We start from the raw sequence: 19,645 nt of genomic DNA on the forward strand, positions 1-19,645 counted from the left end.
AGAGAGTAAATAGAAGTTTTCATTACCGTTTAAATGTGAAATAAATAAAGAAAATAAATGCACATATTTTTAAATTTGGTAATATGAATTGAACATTTATACACTAAAACTATATCAATGGACATTTAAGAAATTAAGAGCATCTCAACTCAAAAGTAATGCTCGCAAGACTTATTTTAACACACTATCTTTGATTAGTTAAAATTCACATGAGTTCCATGAAATCATGAGTCCCATATAAATTTGATTAGACCCGTGTAAATTTTAAACAATCAAAGATAATGTGTTAATAAAACGTTTGTTAAAATGTGTGTTTTTTTTTACAAAATTAAAATGTGCATTGTTAGCCTTACTCCCCAATAAAATTGAGGCTTAATTGCACTTTTGCCCCCTATATTTTGCCAATTGTGCGATTTTGCACCCCATTGTTTCAAACGAGCGATTTTGCACCCCAAAAAATCAAAAAAATATTCAGTTTTTTTCCAAAAAATTTTAAAAATCGAAAAAAAATTTAAAAAATAGAAAAAAAAATCAGAAAATATAATCAGATTTTTTTTAAAATTCTGGAATTTAATTATCAAAATACAAAAAAAGTAAATTTTCATAATTTTAAAAAAAGGTCAGATTTTTTTTAAAAAATTCTGGAAAAAAATTTAATTTTTAAAAATCTGGATACCAATTTAAAAAAAGGTCAGATTTTTTTAAAAAATTCTGGAAAAAAATTTAATTTTTAAAAATCTGGATACCAATTTAAAAAAAGGTCAGATTTTTTAAAAAAATCCTGGAAAAAATTTAATTTTTAAAAATCTGGATACCAATTTAAAAAAAGGTCAGATTTTTTTAAAATTTTGAAAATTTACTTTTTTTGTATTTTGAAAATTAAATTCCAGAATTTAAAAAAAAATCTGATTATATTTTCTGATTTTTTTCTAATTTTTTTTAATTTTTTTCGATTTTTTAAATTTTTTGGAAAAAAACTGAATATTTTTATGATTTTTTGGGGTGCAAAATCAGAAAGGGGGAAACAATGGGGTGCAAAATCGCACAATTGGCAAAATATAGGGTGCAAAATCGCTCGTTTGAAACAATGGGGTGCAAAATCGCACAATTTGCAAAATATAGGGGGCAAAAGTGCAATTAAGCCTAAAATTGATTTGAACCCCGACGTTGAACAAATGATCTGTAATTTCAAATTAACTAGACACGATGAGAATTTAGAAACTAATTGGATTACAGTGAATCTTAAAAAAAAAAAAAAAACTTTTTAGAAAGATTTTCGGCAATAAAATATAAATTAAAGATCTATTGTTGAAAAGGTAAATGGCTCACATCACAACATATATTAGGGAGTCAATGTCAATCACTTTACACATTTCGATGAACAACTTTGACCATAAAAGTTTTTAATTAACTATAATAAAAAATATAAAAGATTGATATTTTAAAAATATTCATCAAGACAAATCAAACATCTTTATACATTAACATTAAAAACTCTTGACAGAGTGTTATCGTCAGTGTGATCCTAAGTTGGAATACCCAATTTATAAAGCCTTCGATAATTAATTTACGGTGCTGATAAATAAATAAATACCAAAATTCCAAAGTAGGACAATGAATAATTACATTTGTTATGGAAAACATGCAGCTTTGCATCTCTCCTAGCGTTTTCTATATCAAATTGGATCCTTACTCTGCTACCTTCAAAAATGTTACAAATTTGTATTTGCAAAAAATGACACTGACCTTGAGACAAAATATCAAATACAAATTATTCCTGTATACAAATTAACATGGTGACAGACAGGAACCTCTACCAAAATATTGGAGACCTGTGAGTATTCCTTATTATTCCCACAACATTTGCTCCTTTTCCATGGGGTTAGGTTTATTTCTAGATGATTGGTACATGCAAAAATATACCCCACACAACATCAATATAATATTATTAGGAACCACTCATGTGATCAACAAACAAATCTTGAATCTTGCATTAAGTGATATCCAGTCCATTAATCTTCATGGCCATTAAAGTAAATTGCCAACACAGGTTAGATGCAAAAGGCGGCCTTAAAAGTCAGAAACATTAGAGGGCTTATCAAGTCCATCCACAAACTACGATATTACAAGTGTTGAAGCTATGAGACAACAGGTAGCTGCCTCTGTTGCTTCGGCATCATAACAACCAGTTGCAGCCCACCTTGCTGACATAACTTCACTGGATCTTTGAATACAGCAACCCGCGCATTGTTATCTCCTGTTATTGCAACAAATGCAATGCTAAAAGATTTGCCTTTCTCAATTGCATACTGCCACTCTCTAATTGAGATGTGGAACCAGTCTTTTCTTGGAGATCTAGTTGCTTTAACTTCTATAAACTCTTTATTGGCATCCTCTCCAACGATTAAATCATATGGAAGTCCTGTTTCATTAACTTCATTAACCCACCTAACAGTAGCATTGCCATCTTTACCAGCAAAGTATTTATATGCAAGAAACTCGCCTAATCTGCCAGTTGCATTTGCTTGTGCTGAGTCATATGTACCAGTTTGAAGTTGGTCTCTCATACTAAAAGCTGGCAAACTTGAGTTGAAGCATGCTGGCGAACTCGAGTGAGCTCCAACTCGAGATTCATCCATATAGTCACCTAAACTAACAGGATCAAATTCAAAATGATCAAAACTAGTCGGCTCAAAATCACGGTAGGATTGATTTTTAAAGTTTCCTTCTTCATTCAACACTAATGACACCGAACTTGCTTGTGGATCATCTATGACATTCCAGTCAACAGAAACTGATCCTTGTTCATAACAAACTGGTGGAGCTCTAATGCCTTCGGAATTATCATCAACTTTCACCTCAGAAAAGCTACGAAAAGGGGCAGGTTGGGTCTTGAAACCATTGTCACGGGCATAATTGAAATCTGGTGCATTTTTCCAACCAGCAGGTGGCCAGTTTGAGCATATTCCAGCCTTCCTTTTTGGCAATGGCAATAGCTGTTCATTTGATGATTGAAAATTATCTGAAGGGAGTGGTATTTCATCCTCTACCAGCGAAGATACAGTAGATAGTGCCCAAACAGGTTCTTCATCAGGAAGCTTCGGCACTTTTTGGCTGTTCAACATTTTCTCAAGGGACTCAGATTCTGCCATGTTTGTTATCCTATGAAGGAAATTTACCAAGTCAATTTCACAATCCCCATCAATCCCATCAAGTAACAAAGTCGAAAGCTCCATAAACAAAGAATGATGATCTGCTTCTCGAATGATGTACAAAAAGTTTCCCTGTGATAAAGACACAGACAAACGGGGGATATAGATATCAGTTCTGAATAGAAAAAACTTACGCAAGGAAAAGTTGTGATATGCAATACATGTTTGATACATACAAATAATAAAATAATCAATGATCTAAATATTTTAATGATGCAGTGTGAAATCTTGAAAATCTCCTGAATAACCAACGATGAATTGAGAATAAAACTGAGAACCAAAGTTAGTCAAGAGTTCGAGGAAAATATGTTTCGCATTCAAGTTTTCATTTAACCAGAACTTCAATTCAAGCCCCTAATCGAAATCGATAGTCTAGGTGAACAAATAAATGGCATTTCAAACTAAATAATAGCCAGTGGTTTTCAGTTTCTGTCATGGATATTCATTCAATTAATGAATGCAGCTTTTTGATGAAAAATTCACGAATTTAAACATACCTGTAGAAGACAACTACATTCAACCCGTTCCTTTGATACACTGTCACAGTCCTTTATAACATTCCTGTAGAACAGCTTCTCAACAACAATGACTTTGAGATTATTCAAAATACTGAAACCAGACTGCTTGAGTTGAACATATTTATCATTATGACGTTTATAAATGTAGCGCTGAGCATATGGAAGAGTCTTGTTGATCAATGATTCTTTCAAGCTACAATTAGATAGACCATAATATATTGCCTCACGAGTCACCACCTGCATGTTGTCATATAGGACTAAGGTAATTATATGAATATCAAAATTCTCTTTCTCAAGTGAACAACTTTATACATCAAATTTCTCTTTTCTCAACGAAACAACTTTATACCCATGCAATTTCGGAAAGACAACTGGATGTAAATTTTGAATCCACAAGTAAACAATTTTTGAAACCTATTCCTTTGTATCACATAAATCGCTTTTTGAATCTTAAACAACACAGTCTCTTACTTATGTCCAAATTTTCAATTTAGTTTTGTGGGAATTTCTTCCATTTACTTTACAGAGGCGTGTCTTAAAGTTTATTAAGAGGTCTAATCAGTTTGGAAAGGTTTGAGAGATGAATAAGAAACTGCTAGAAAAATCACCTAATTAGGTCAAAGGGAAACCAAAAAGGATCAAGCACTCTAGTTTTTTTTTTAAATGTTTTATCAAAGCAAAAAGTTGATCCCAAAAAATTCAGATAATGCTTAAATGCGAGTTACATTAAATCACGCTAGACATATAACAATAACATCACTGTGGACTATATTCCCAAGTTTGGTAGCTAACATAATAAAACGAAGTATTTTGTTACCAATGAATTGCTTTGCAACATGGCCAAAAAAAGTCACTAATTTCATTTCATAATCACATTAAAAGCTTGAGCAATTGAGGAGGCTTGTAAGTGGTTGTTAATTTGTAATTAACCACCAATGTCAATGTTGGGCATTTTTGGAGAACATACACACATGCACGGGCAATGTCACTCCAAGTTGATTCCCATTTTTAAACAAAAAGTGTATGTAGACCATCATACAGTTGAGCACAAAAATAAAATGCAAAATATTGAATGAAATAGAAAATAATCACATTCGCATGTGCGTAAATGTATGTGTTAGTGTAACACCATAGTTTGAGAAGTGTCTAGACTACAATGAATAATATGACCAAGATAAAGAAGTGCACAAGAAAGAGCGATCATACCTCTGAGATAGCTGGAATACCTAAATTTTTCATAAGGAAGGAAACTTTTTTTAGCACTATATCTTTATTAACCTCAGTTTCTTCACCAAAATAAATAAAGTCAAGGTTATTTGAATGCTTAAATTCTTCTTTCAACTTTTTATCATCACACCAGCAGACAAGACCAAACGAAGGATGCAATGAAACCCACTTATCTTGCACAGTGGGAAGCACTGGAAATTCTAGTTTGGAAAGACAATCTTTCAAATATACAACATCATCAGCACTCAACAAACCAGATTCTAGTCCATCTGCCCACATGAGGAAAACTTGGAAAATCTGGAAAGAGAAAAGAGCAAGGTAAGAATGTTTCAGGCAAAAGAAATTAAATCATAATTTATTGCTCACCATAGACTTACTTTATCTGCTGCTTGTAAAGGCAGAGTGACGGTTGATAACTGCAGCAAAATTTGAATATAGCTGTGTAGAGGAGGTGCCTCTTGAACCCCACATTCATTAACAAAGAAACCACGAAGGCCAGGGTAAATATTGCACAGTGACTTGTTAATTGGAGAATGAATCGAGCTGCATTGAGGATCAAACTCCTGCATCGTCCGAGCAGAGCCAGTTGGATCATGCCAATACACTTCATTGGAATGCACCAACATCCCACAAACATCATCATCATGACTATAGACAGATGAGTCAGGAACAAATATAAAAGGTCCAGACATCAAATCTTCCAGGGTTTTCTGTTTTGAATCTATCATTTCCTTCCAAATGAAGGTGTAAAATTTGGACATTTGGCTTATGCTGGGAAAAATGAAAATTTATTAGTCAGTGAATTTGTGTAATTTTAAAAGGAGAAAGAAAAAGCAGATAATCATTGTGTACCCAATTCATACATAGCTACAAATGTGTTGCACTTTTTTAGAAAGCCCATATAATCAGAGTGTGTGTGTGTGTAGCCAATATAAACCCACTAATAGCTTCCATCTAACATCTTAAGATTTGACAAGAGTTAATCTTTGAGAAATTTTAGAAAAAAGTGAATAATAAGCATTGAACATTGGATATTTAGAGCAAGCAAAGAGGACACTTCAAAGCAATGACAGTGTCTCCGTCATACATATAGTTATGATAAACAATCATTGGACACCATGTAATACTCCTCCCTCAAAGCGTTATGCATTCTACAAAATTTTGCTTTTAATTTTTTATACCAATGCAGATGAAACCCAGAAAAAATAGACGAACCAAAGTTTTTTATTGGATCTAAAATGCCTGTAGTTGATTTTTGAAAACAATGACTCTCTGTTATAACTTGGTGCGGTATTAATCTATTATGTTTTACCGAAACATTTTACAACTTTAAAATTAGTCATATCATATCCATTTTCCATGTCATATTCGTGTTTTATTCATGAAAAGTGTGGTTACTCGAACAATCAAAGCCATTTTGTCTGTACATAAAAGCCTAAAACGTACACACCTGGTCTTGAATGAAGTCTTTGATGATTTTCTCCAGGCTTTAAGAATATCCAAAATGTCATCAAGAGTAACTCTAGTCTTTAACCCAATATCGTTTACCAATCTTTCACTTTTCACCTATATCAAAGATCCACAGCCGTTATTTCCTTTTTTGACAGACAGCAATGTTGCACTACTAAAAAATCCACATACAAGCACAAACACTAATGTAAAACAAGAGCCGCAAGGAAAAAACCATAAATAAATTTTCTCAAATCATCAAAATATCAATCAAATTCTATATTAAGCTGAAATCCTTAAGACAAATAATGTGCCTTATATTACGAACCCTAAATATAGCAGGACAATCAACCTAAGTATACGACACAAAATCAGAAATAAAAACAGGAAATAAAATTCTAGAATGAGCTACAGATAATAGGCCCAAGACCCAAGTAAGCAAACCATATATATTACCAACCCTATATATAGCAGGACAATCAACCCAAGCATATGACACAAAATCAGAAATAAAAACAGGAAATAAAATTCTAGAATGAACTACAGATAATAGCCCCAAGACCCAAGCAAGCAGACCATATTCTTAAACTAAAAAATCAATCATTAAAAGTACTCACTTACACTGTATCACACAAATGTACAAAACAACTAACCTTTGGAACAGCATATGGCGCAAAAGTTCCAAGGATCTGCCTGACTGCTTCACAATCATAGAATAAATCTTTAGGATAGTGTAGCTCATCATCCAAGGTCGATACCACCCATCGGATATCACATAAGTTGGATATAAAAGTCGACTTAAAGGGATGTCCATCTCCAACAGATTTAGAGTAGAAGCAACCTCTAGCTTTATCACTATAGCAAGCATCCCATAATGTATCAAGAACCTCCAAGAAGTACTTACAATTTCCTTGATTACCACTTTTAGATAATAATGATCCTAATTGCACTATTTCTGGGGATTCCCAATCTTTGACTATTGATTCAGCAGAAATCAGACCTCTATCCCACATCACCTGCTTAAAAGTGGCATCACGTATATCAACAGCCCTCTTATCCACCTGGACTATTTGAGCGAAATCAGTGATCCCAATTTCCTCAAAAAATTCCCTCCACTTGATTAGTGAAGATGAAACTGTCTCATTTACCGGGTGCTGTAGATAGCTTATGTCGACTTCATGCCACCTCATATTCACAGCATCAGCCAATTTTTTTGGAGTGACAGGATTCCCAAATCCAGGGCAAAAATGAATTGGTATCTTAGAAGGACATTTAAAACCACAATCTGTCAACAATAAAGATTTACAACGCAACTCTGAGATTATATCCTCCCTATCACAATCAGAACAAGTAGATTTTAGGTACAGCATCACAAAACATATATATTCTATCATCAACATTTTGTTCTTGTTTGCCATTGCTTCATCACACAACACAGGCAAAATATGCAACTTCACAACATCATGTGCAGACAACTGTTGAACACCAATAGTCTGAAGTAATCGAGTAACATTGTCCAAAGAAGTCACATTCAAGCTTGAAGTATCAGAGGCAGCAGAAAGAAGGGAAGGACTTACAGTCCGTAGTTTAGCAAATAAATTGGGGAAAGCTTCAATTTTATGCTCACCATCAAATCCTGTGTTAAAAGTATTGGACTGCAACCATATAGTTCCTTCATCCACTGAACTGTATGTACCATCCGAAAGTGGAATGAAAGGTGTTTTTTTAAGCCGTTTTAGAATATCATCTTTTATTTCAAAATTTATTGATATTGTGCCCGATGAATCAAACATCAACACATAGAGTGTATTTAGAAAAGATGCCAACCAACTCATATTCATTGATATCAACCAATTCTTGGTGTAACACAAAGATGACATTACTCGAACAAGCACTGAAGGCCCGAACTCCTCAATGCCAAGTGCCCTTGCCAGCGTATCAGACAGAAGTACATTTTTATCCAAGTATCTGAGCCCTAGATGTTCAAGAAGTATTTTATCAGGAAGAAGACAGCGCACCTGCTCAGTCCAACCTCTCAATACCTTGCATGGAGAGGCCCATCCATTGTTGTCACCCTCCACAAGTAAGCAATTCATCATGCGTAATTTTGAAATAATCAAACGAGGGAGAGTGGAGAAAAAACCATGCACTTCCCCAACTAAAGGAATGAAGCTCATGAAAGCAGACAATCCCTTTCCAGGCTCACTCCTAAAACAGGGAAGCTCACAAAATTCTCTCACTGCCTTGACAAACAAATTAGGATACTCTGACAACAACCATTGGTTCCATGGGCTATCTCCATCAACTTCCTCTCTGGATGAGGGAAGAACAAAATCGCCTTGAAGAATAAATTTCAGGCCATATGTTCTTAAAGGAAGAAAAGCAAAAACTGGTTGCTGGTCTAGACATGGACTGTAACCATCGTCGGATTCCTGCAGTGTAAACGCCATAGATATTTCAGTTGTTTGCACGTCAAAGCGAATGGAATTTGTCTGCAACTTCTGAGATACTACAAACCATGCCATTTTCTCTTTCCCATGAGAAACCTTGATGATACCATCTTCTGAAATTTCTTTTTTCATAACAATAATTGTATCATTAAGCAAGTTTCTTAACTTGATACACTTAAGGCGGTGAAGGAATAGTAACAACGAAGGATGGAGATCTGAAAACATAGTCATAATATTATTCATGACAGCTCCGTCTGATAGATGAGATCTGAATGGAAGCATAATGCATGTGTTCCAGGGATTATCGCCATATGAATCAGTACCAGTAAATGCCATCCTCCTGAGCAGCCCAATATCACATGGAGGAACTAATGTGGGCAAAACAAAACCAATCTGGCCTTCACTAATATCAAATTTAACATGAAAACCATTGGAGTGAATCTCTGGAGCATCTGTGACCTGCAGTGAAACCAACCAAAGTCAATAAAACTCATTATGTGAAGAATATATTAATAACCGAAAAGTACAATTAGAAGACGTTAAGGAAAAGAAACGAGTTCTTTTTTCATTTAGATAATACATAAATTAAAATTTGTTTGTAAATATATCATTTTCTTACAAATACAACTGAAACACGTCATCTTTGGGTGATCAACAGTCTGATGATATATGTATTACGGGTGTGTGTGTGTGTGTGTGTGTGTGTGTGTAGTAATAACTTGGATATTTTATGTAATAGACTTGACACAATTAATCATAACAGTAAAAACATAGCCAGGAAATTATTTGGACATAGAATGTCGAATTTTAAAAGGTTGTAGTAACAGATTAAGCCCCAAATCGGATTGCATTTGTGTATCGGGTTTAGAATGCTGCATTACTTCATTACAAACAATCTAATTCTTGAAATTTCAGGGTTTTAGATACATGATGGAAGAATAAAAATAAAGAGTTAGAATTGATGAGTTCGATTAAAAAATTAACCAACTATTATACAAACAAAAACTAGACTCCTAATCTTAATCAAATAACGGGACTATTTATCATGATTACTAGAATCCTAATGTCAATTATACAACAAAATTACTAGAATCCTGATGTTAATTATACAACAAACTAAATCATGAAATATACAGAAAATACAAATACCATTCCTGTGAGATAATATAAGATATTTTGAATTAGTCCTTACAACTCAAATATTATGAGATATTTTCCATATATCCAAACAACACAGAATTAAAAACAACAGACATGTGTATCATAGGAAGGATGCCGATAAAAGAGTACCATCAAATAAAACAGATAAACATAAGCAATATATCATAGGAAGAAGTATAAAGATGAAAGGAAATTGTTTCCTCAACATACTCGGAATACAGACTTGAAGCCAATGCCTTTCTTCCCGATGTATCCAGTACTGGACCCTTTCTTCGTTGAATTTCCAACATCACAAAGTGCTCTCATATTTTGAGCAGAGAATCCTCGCTCATTATTCAATACAACAATACCAGAATCTTGAAGAATGAAAGCAAGAGTTGGCTCCACATTTTCTGGATAATTATTATCATCAGCATTTTGAACCTGAATGAAAAGGAGAAACCATAAGATACATGTGCTGAACAATAACTCTCAAAGCTTACCAACAGCATACAGAATTTCCAATATTGAGAGTGCATCTTAAATTTGAAAGATTTATCAAAAACACCCCTTCATAAACAGTGAAAAGTAATGCCAAGGATTTGTACAAAACTCCAATAAAATAAGTTGATAACGTTCTGGCCAAGAGTAAATAAAACTCCAAAATGGTGATACGATGTTAATAATATCTCAAAAACTTCAATTCAATAAGATTTTACGAACATTTTCAGAACATTACCACTGCCTTACATTATAATTACTCCTAACCACCAGAACACAGCTTAGCCAATCCACGCAAGGAAAAGCATCTACTTATATATATGATAAGTACAATTTACAGGAAGAGAAATTATAACCAGCTTTAACTTCTAAGGTACACTGAGCCTAAGAATGCAATGAACCCTATGATATAATGAAGTCAAATTGCACTTGGAAAGTGGAACATTATTATATTCTATTTCCAACAGTTACTAAGTAGTGGATCAGTACATGTATTTTAAAAACAATAATAAAAAAGGCATGACAGAATCAAAAAGCATTCCCCATTACTCCTTTATTCTTATGACAAGAAATGAAGTTGAAAGGAAATCCTCACCAATTCAAGGATAAAATGTGAATCTTGAGAATATAGCTCTTGTGAAAGACAATGCAATGCTCTCCCTAGCCTAGCATGTTGCTTCTTCAACATGCAACTGTCAATATCAGAAAGACTAGGATCTAGACCAAATTCATCTCGCCTAATAGATTCAATGACCAGAGTAGAATCAACATCTTTGCTACTTTGAAATGAATCTTCTAAGTGGCTAGTCAGAGATTCATCAATGGATTTTTCTCCATCAACTGTTTGACTAATTTCAGTACAGATTTCATTGAGCCCACATGGCACAAGTGATGTAACCATATTCACTTCAGGAACATCAGACTTATCCAAGATACCATGGCCATGCTTCAGTCCTGTGTTTATTTCAGTTTTGGCATCTTTTAAGCATGAAGCATGATCAGAAGTATCGTTTGAAATAAATGCATGGTAATCATTAATCCACTCAGTAATCCCCAGAGATAACCCTATTTCATGAAGCATGAGATGCTGCTCCATGTTCCTGCATTCACATAAAATAGCTGCAGCAGCATCCTTGAAAACAGATCGCATCCCAGAGAGCAACACATCAGCAGCAAAACTATGAAATTCAGCAGGTAGATAACCTAGACAGTCAAGGACAAACCTTGACAGAATTGACACTACCTTATTCACTTTATGCAAGTGTATGCCAAACTCATCACTCATTTTAGCAGTTGAAACTTCAGTTAATATTTTAGTTTTACGTAAAGCTTCCTCGGACTGGCGAGCATTTTTATCATCACAAACTTCAATGTCTTCCAAAAAATTTCTAAACATGACTTCAAATGCACTACAAGCATCGCGTTTCAGAAGTGACAATGGAACTTTTCTTTTCCCCCCAACTAGTGAGATCAAAGATAATAAACTCACTGCAGTTCGGAAGGAGGATCCTTGAACTGCAGCCTCGAGGAAAGATTTTGAGGTCGCAGAATGATCTATCCGTATCACTTTTCCATCTCTGGTAACCAAACACAACAATTCTTCAGAATTTACGTCATTCAACAACCATGATATAAGCGAGCCAAGGGAGGGTGCAAACATAAGATCCCAATGAGACCACTTGCTCAAGTCAGACAACATTGGTGACTTAAGTAACATTTCAATTGCCTTTTTTGCTGTAATAGTTTCAGAGCTTTTTGTTTTATGGCCAATTTCAGACGTATCAGTGGTGATTCCGGACAAATTGTTATCTCCATCCCTTAAAGAGTCTACATCGCAGTGCTCTTCAATCATGGCTGCAGAAAATACAACGCATTTTGAAGTCACATTAGATTTATGCTCTCGAACAGTATCCAGCAGATCCTCAAGAGACCCACTTTCCACAAATTCAAAACCAATTGAAGGAAACTGCCTCGTAAGCAGCATGGAAATAATCTGTTTGGTTACTGTTTCATTCTCCCACAAACTACAAATAGCTTGAGATAGTAGAGCAACCAACTCATTTGTGGACATGCAGGCCTTGAAAGTGGAATTTTCACACATGTCACCACCCAATAGTTTGAGCAGCTCATGAGGCAACTGGTTAACATTATTCTCAAGGAACGATAAGAGGTCCCCATGACCAAGAGAATTGAAGTTCTTCACACCAAACTGCTCAGCCAACCAACTTTCACAGTTGCAAAACTTTCTCAAAAACATGATTTTATATTTCACCTGCGAGTCACTATTTCTATATACTTCGTTATCAAGGTCAAAATACATTCCAATTTTTCCGACGACGTCTTCAGCAGAAATACCTGTTATAAGTTCCACAACTTCAGGATGAGTACACAAAATTGCATAAGATAAGGAGTTTAGAGAAGAAAAAAGTAACAAATAATGCATGTACCCTGGGTAATTAAAAACAGAAGAAAATAAATTCTTGGAGTACTCATCAGACTTAAATCATGGATATACCACTCCTATATAAAAATATAAGGAGTAGGCCCATAAAACTCTTACGTTATAATGCAATCCATTTTCATATCTTGCCTAGAGAAAACTCTTTAAAAAGAAAACTATAGACACGGCCAAAATTAGTAGATAAATATGTTAGACAATGCTTGATTCAAAAGGCAAATAGACTCACATTTTGTATTCTCTGTGCTATCCTTTGTTACCAATGGTACATTTTCCAGGCTGGGTCCAACATCTATGGTCTCAAATTCAGAACTCTTTGTCGGTGAGTTGGTTAATTCGCTATGGTTGAAGACTTGGAAGGTATCATAGATGCTATTCCACATTCCAGATTTGATAGCTGAAACCTGCGGTGTTTTAGAATGAAAGAATTTCATTAGATGATATCATACAACCTCGGGAAAAAAAAGCCTATAGTAAACAGATCAATTCCATAGGAAACCATACAAGTTACAATCAAGCAGAAAAGTGAAACCTGAAATGTTTATACAGGAAGTAACCATGGCAAATGCTAACATGTGCCCTTAGGGCACTTCTTAATGAACATATATGTAAATATTGTGTTGAAAATTATGTGTTCAATTTTTTCGAAGTTAAAAATTTGTCTCCTTCAACACAAAAGCTTCTATTTATATGTTAGCAAGACCCAATAACTATTAGCAAAGCTGCAGTTAAAATATGCTATGAGTAATAATATGTCCTCCCTAACCATAAGGAAGAAAAAATCACCAATATATAAGAGCTTTTAAATCGTCAATTCAAGCAACCTGTAAAATCCTGAAAACATCAAAAGCTTACACCCAAGAACACTGCAATGTCTAGTGCTAGATTTGACCTCATATAGTTCTAGCAACAACCACCATCAAGACGTATTCCATCAAGTGATGTCAGCTACATGAATCAATAGACACTACATTTGGTGTGAAGATATATAGACCGTTCACCTCTAAATCTCACTCAATGGTTGGTACTATAATTTTCATTGGTCTCCGATTACCTCTAACTATTAGATTGTCCTCCATTTAGTCCACCCTCACTATTACTTACCCATATTAGAGAGCATCAAAGCAGAAGGGATATAAACTGAATCTGAACTGTCTGTATTCAATGGTAAATTGAGTTACATTATTGAGTGTAGTTATTACATCAGCTTATTGTTAGACCTCTTAAAAATAACATTGTAAGAGGAAAGTGCAGTGTTGGTTACTATGCAGTTATGATTTTATTATTATTTGGGTCAGTTCTGTATAGCAGTTATGTGTTGTTCTATATAGCAGTTAAGTGGTTTCTGTTTTACAATAAAGAGAGAAAGACAAGGAAGAATTGAGGTGGTAAAAGTAGCATTAGCTTAGCATGAAACATGATAATATTAGTCCATTGCGTGATTGAGGGAAGTTCAAGCCAAATGAACATTTAGCAAACTAAAAACAAGCCAACTATTTGCAACATCTACTTAACGTAAATGCGAAGGAAGTTAGGTCTCAAATAAAGTGGTTAATTACAATATAAATTTAACTAATATACTATAAATTTATGTGTGAAGAAAAAATAATAGAGTCGACAAAAAGAAGCTTACAGCAGCATTTAGCAGCCCAATTAAGAAGGGATATTCTACGAACAACATTCGGATTTTCCTCTTTCCCTTGGGTTTTACTCCATAGAATTGAAGCATCCTGAAGAAAACCTACACATACATTGTGATTTAAAAAACTATGCTTCTCATTCAAAAGAAAATATGCAGAAAGAGCGTCAAGGCTACTATGAAGATGTAGATGAATAATAAGTCATAGCACGGAAGAGAGAGTGGATTAAAGGATAATAAAATAAACCAAGCTACTAGAAAAAACATGAGGATTTGAAATGCCGGTGAGCAGAACACCAAATAGAAGCAAAAACACTTATTCCATTTCAAACCTATCACAAATTTAAGGGAAAAGAGACACCTATGAAGATATGTGTAATCTCTTTCAATCAAAAGCATCGAAAAATTGAATAGAAGCCTTTTTCAATGGAAAATTTTACAAAGCTAGGAGGTCTTTGAATAGGATTCATAAACTCAAGAAGATATTGAATTTTTTAAAATAAATACAAAAGGAGCACACAGCAGAAACAGAAAACTAACTAACTGATTCACCAGCTATGGGCCATAAGAAATTCAAAGCTGCTTATTGCTGAGTCCTAGAGACCGCTGAGCAGTTATTTTGAACATGATGACTATTTTATCCCCTTTAGCATCACATAAAGCAAGTAGAAAACTGGGCGTTAAGGGTTTTCTAGATTTATCGATTAAGGAACTGAGAAACATGCCACCTAGCTCCTGACTGAATGACACGTCATGAAAACATAAAGCATCTCAACCAGCAAGAGGATATGATTATCCTTCTGATGTGTTGGCTCGGTGAATACCTTGCAAGTGCCTTTTGGCACAGATGACTAGAAAACAAAATGATATATAAGAAAGAAAAAGGAAGGAAAGAGGGAACGTTAGAACATAAAAGACTTGCAATTCCCAAGAATCAAAATTATAAACAAGTATGGGGTAATCCTTCCTATAGGATATACTAGCAAAGTCAGCAAATATGATAATTTACCCTCTGATCCATAGCACATTAAGATATTAGATCGCTCTTAAATGTTATGGAAGGATCACAACCTTCAAGCCATGGAAGTACTTCTAAATTCAGACATCAAGATTTTAAGGAAAAAACAACCAGACCAACAATTAATAATTAGCCAAAATGAAATATGAGATAAATGAGTGAAGCAATGGGGCAACATGATGAAATCAAATCTTCAAAATGTGCATTGTCAGAATTCCATAGTGCAATTTCATAACAGACCAACCAAATGAACCTATCTCCAGAGAGGAGCAACGAAAAAAAATAATGCTATGAGTATATCATTATCATCTCATTTAAATACCTACCTCACCAACATTGTGCTCCAGACATGCTTCCTTCCAAGTTGTGACAAACATCTGCAAAGCACAATCAGTGATAGAAAGACATTCGTCCATAGTATTTATCTCGGTTGTGTTAACATTTTTTATTGGTGTTGGATCAACCTTTTTATACTTAAAGTTAAAGTGCTTAAAAGGTAGGGGGTTCGGTAAATCCACTTCAGATTTTCTTTTTTTCCTAGGGGGCTCAGTAAATTCATTTTTGAGACTGCTATTAGAAAGGGAGCCGCCCTGCTTATCACCCTTCACCACAAGGCGTGCCATCTCTTCTGTTGCAGATGGGTAGGGACAACTACTCATTCGCTCTGAACTTCTGCCAAATTGTGATGATGAGTTTGACCAACTGTTCATAATAATGTTATCGTTCTGATCATTATCTGTAGAATAATCACTACCTTCATCTTCTGAGCTTGACGACGTAAATCGAATATGCTTTCCACTAAAAGACTTTTCAACAGAAGAAAATGACTCAACACGCTGAGCAATGGTGCTAAAGCGTTCATCTAACTGCTTTTTCTGAGAGGAAGAAATAGGACGCTTCCCAAGCTTGCCACTTTTCGATCTTAATGTCTTCAAACATTTCTCCAGTGTAGATTGCTCTGATTTTCTAGCTTCCTTTATGGCAGCTATGTGCATTCTGTGAACACAAAATCAGTAATTAGGATAACAATGCCTATTCAAGTCCAAACCAAATGTCAATTACTCATACTTACTTGCTTTTCAATGAAACTAATTAATGCTATGTAATTGGAAAACTCTAGTTTGTTTTTTACTTATGTGCAAATTTAAACTTACATGAAACAAAATTTTGTTATCTGTAATAATGGTTCCATGGAGAGTTAAAATTCTATAAATAAGATCAGTAACATTGTTAAAAATTTCAAGCCGCAAAATAAAAGAACAATTTTAATGGAAAAACAAAAGACTCCATGAATGTTCAAAAAGAAGAAAGAGGGAAGAGAGGGCCCGAGAGAGGGCCCGACGATTTTATTGGAGAGATAGAGTGTGTGCAAAAAAAAATAAGAATTTACCGGAAAGAGGGAGAGTGTATCACAGTTGTTTGTTATGGGAGAAAAGATGAGGCATCAAGTTTATTGGAAAGAGATGCAAAAAAGGGGAAATTATTGGTGGATTAAAATGAGGGCATAATAGGAAGAAGAAAAAACCTCCAAAATTCCACTTTTTTAGTTTGAGTGTACTATTCTAAAACGACAAGTAAAAATAAACGTAAGGAGTATCAAATACCCTGACAAAATAAAAGCAATTATTTTACTCCTACATGTGTTGCATGTGTGTTTGGGAGGACAGGGGAGATTGGTGGTGTCATGGTGTGTGCTAATAAACTATAACTACATTGTCATAATGAACTGCCTATATGCATTTTTTTTCATAACCAAAACTTATAATATGTGTGAAAATTACATTTGATATGGAACTAGACCTCCCATTAGACTATTACTAGACCTCCCATTAGACTATTATATAATAGGAAGAAAAAACTTGTGACGGGGAAAGTGAGAATAGCAACAAGCGAGAATAGGATCATTGTTAAATTGATATAAAAAAATGTTTGGACGACTAAGAATATGGAGCATTATTGGGGAATGTAAGAGAGCGGAGAGAGAAGAAAAGAATCTTTGATGGGTGAATTAAGGATAAGGAAAGGAGGTATAAAATGAGTGATTCAGTTGGTAGGGAGGTTGCGCCACCAAGTGCTACCTATATAGTTTTCTATTCATCATTCCCTTGAACTGATCATCCTCTTCCATTTTACACCCTGGAGGTAAGGAGGTCTTTATTGTGAAGCTAATAAAACATTGTCTAAGGATATAATTCATCGAGAGCTTTAGCAATAGGTCAAATCTTCTGTCCGTAAAGTGAATTCATTCAATCATTATCACATAAACATTTTCAATCTATCTGCCTCTTTCTAATTCATAAACCACTACACACCCTCTCCAACATTATATGTAAGATAAACAAAACATAACGTACCCCAAGTTCTGAATTCGAATCCCAAGCAGTTCCATGCTTTCAACGGACCGCTTCTTGGCAATAAACTCAAGAAACTCTTCAACCCCAACAACTGCTTTAGCTTTAGAAACGTCTAAAAACTCGCTCAAAAACTGAATTATCTCCTCGCTGGTTATCTTACATACTTCAGCCACATCAGAACGAACCGAAAAATAATGAATAACTAAAGGATGACGCAAAAAAGGCCCCAATCCAAGCTCTTCAAAGCTATCAACACCTTCGTTTTTGCATATAGCCAGTTCCAAATCATACAAAGACGTGATCCTCCGAACACCAACAAAGCAATTAACAAAAGCATTCACCTTCACAAAGCAACCAAAACATAAGATTGAAAACCAATCAACCCCTTTTGATCAAATTATCATTGAACTACAGCAAAACCAAAAACAACAATAACCAAGTTTTATCCCACTAAGTGGGGTCCGTTACATTAATCAAATTAAGCCATAATGTTCTATCTATCATAAACCATTTTCGGTCAAACTCATTAATCTCTAAACCTTACTTAATAATTGTATTTCTAGGTCAAAATTCATCATAGAAGTAAACCAAAAAACTAAAAAAAACTTTGTTTTTATATTATATACCTTTCCTTCAGTGATCATAAGGCGGTGAAGAGTGGGAACCTGCTGCATTTTGATGCCTAAAGAGTTCAAAGAATCAACTTTTAGTGTCAATAGAGCTTTCTGAGAAACTTTCCATGCGGAGACAGAGTCTCCGGCAGCGAGAAGTTCACGGCAGGCTTTGGAGGAAGCGTTTTCAGCCTTATCGATTGCTTGCTTGGGATTTTGCTGCCGTGGAGTGGAGTCAGGCTGGTTTTGAGGCCGAGGAGCGGAGGCGGATAATTTATTCGGTGGAGCAGTAGAGGTGGACGGGGGCGGGTTTTGCGGGCGATGAGCGTAAGGGTTTTGCGGTGGTGGAACAACACCGGGAGGGTTTTGTGGCGGAGGAGCGAAGGCATAAGGGTTGTGCTGCGGAGGAGGGAAGGGACGAGGCCAGGGAGAGTTAGGGCGATGGAAGTTGTGGGGAGGGCCGTAAAATTCGTGGAAGAAGGCGCTAGGGTTTGGAGGAGGTTGCCCTGGCGGTCGGTGGCCGCCGGGGAAACGATGAGGGTACATACTGGTGGTGTTAATTAAGAGAAGAAGAAGTGTAGAAAGTGAATGGAAATAAGAAGCAAGACTAGGTTTTATAGTAAGAAAGAACGATGTCAGGCTAAAAATGTCATAGTACATTAGTACTTGTGTAAAAAAACATAATATCTTAAAATTATCCAAATAAAAACATTAATTGGTTTCATTAAAGAATGATTCATTGTCTACGAATATTATTTCAACTAACAAAAATATTGAAATTGTTAGGTTGGAACCTATGATCGAAATTCAAACATCGTACATCTTTACTTATGTAAGTGAACTTCTAATGATTATTGTCATTTTGTCTATCTAAAAAAAGGGTAAAACTTGAGTATTTTATCATATTTTTATACTAATAAAGTATTTTATTATAATTTGACATAAGACATTTTATTGATATGATTTGTATAGTTAAATCTTGGTTCCTAATTATTTAGGTCATGTCTTAATTTATTTTATGAACAATGGTGTTCATGAAATTTTGAATTGGGATGGTGAAGTAGAAGC

General features: G+C 34.8%; 1 protein-coding gene across 2 annotated transcripts; it reads right to left on the reverse strand.

Moving 5' to 3' along the window:
* Positions 1–1,599: 1,599 nt before the first annotated feature.
* On the reverse strand, positions 1,600–19,163 carry NOV (Histidine kinase-, DNA gyrase B-, and HSP90-like ATPase family protein). Of its 2 annotated transcripts, XM_085705000.1 has the most exons (14): positions 18,593–19,163; positions 17,967–18,307; positions 16,367–16,608; positions 15,939–15,989; positions 14,589–14,696; positions 13,185–13,359; positions 11,093–12,852; positions 10,228–10,440; positions 7,060–9,315; positions 6,408–6,523; positions 5,335–5,728; positions 4,937–5,254; positions 3,710–3,967; positions 1,600–3,284 (listed from the first exon to the last, which is right to left on the reverse strand). In XM_085705000.1, the coding sequence occupies exons 3-14, from the start codon at positions 16,472–16,474 to the stop codon at positions 2,139–2,141; spliced, it is 6,903 nt and encodes a 2,300-aa protein (XP_085561126.1). In that variant the 5' UTR covers positions 16,475–16,608; positions 17,967–18,307; positions 18,593–19,163; the 3' UTR covers positions 1,600–2,138. The 2 variants fall into 2 exon arrangements, with proteins under 2 accessions (XP_085561126.1, XP_085561125.1); XM_085704999.1 differs by having other exon boundaries at positions 15,939–16,608.
* Positions 19,164–19,645: the final 482 nt, after the last annotated feature.

Source organism: Medicago sativa, chromosome 4, assembly GCF_051527215.1.
Source record: "Medicago sativa cultivar Bolivia chromosome 4, Bolivia_mono, whole genome shotgun sequence".
NCBI classification, from domain to species: domain Eukaryota; kingdom Viridiplantae; phylum Streptophyta; class Magnoliopsida; order Fabales; family Fabaceae; genus Medicago; species Medicago sativa.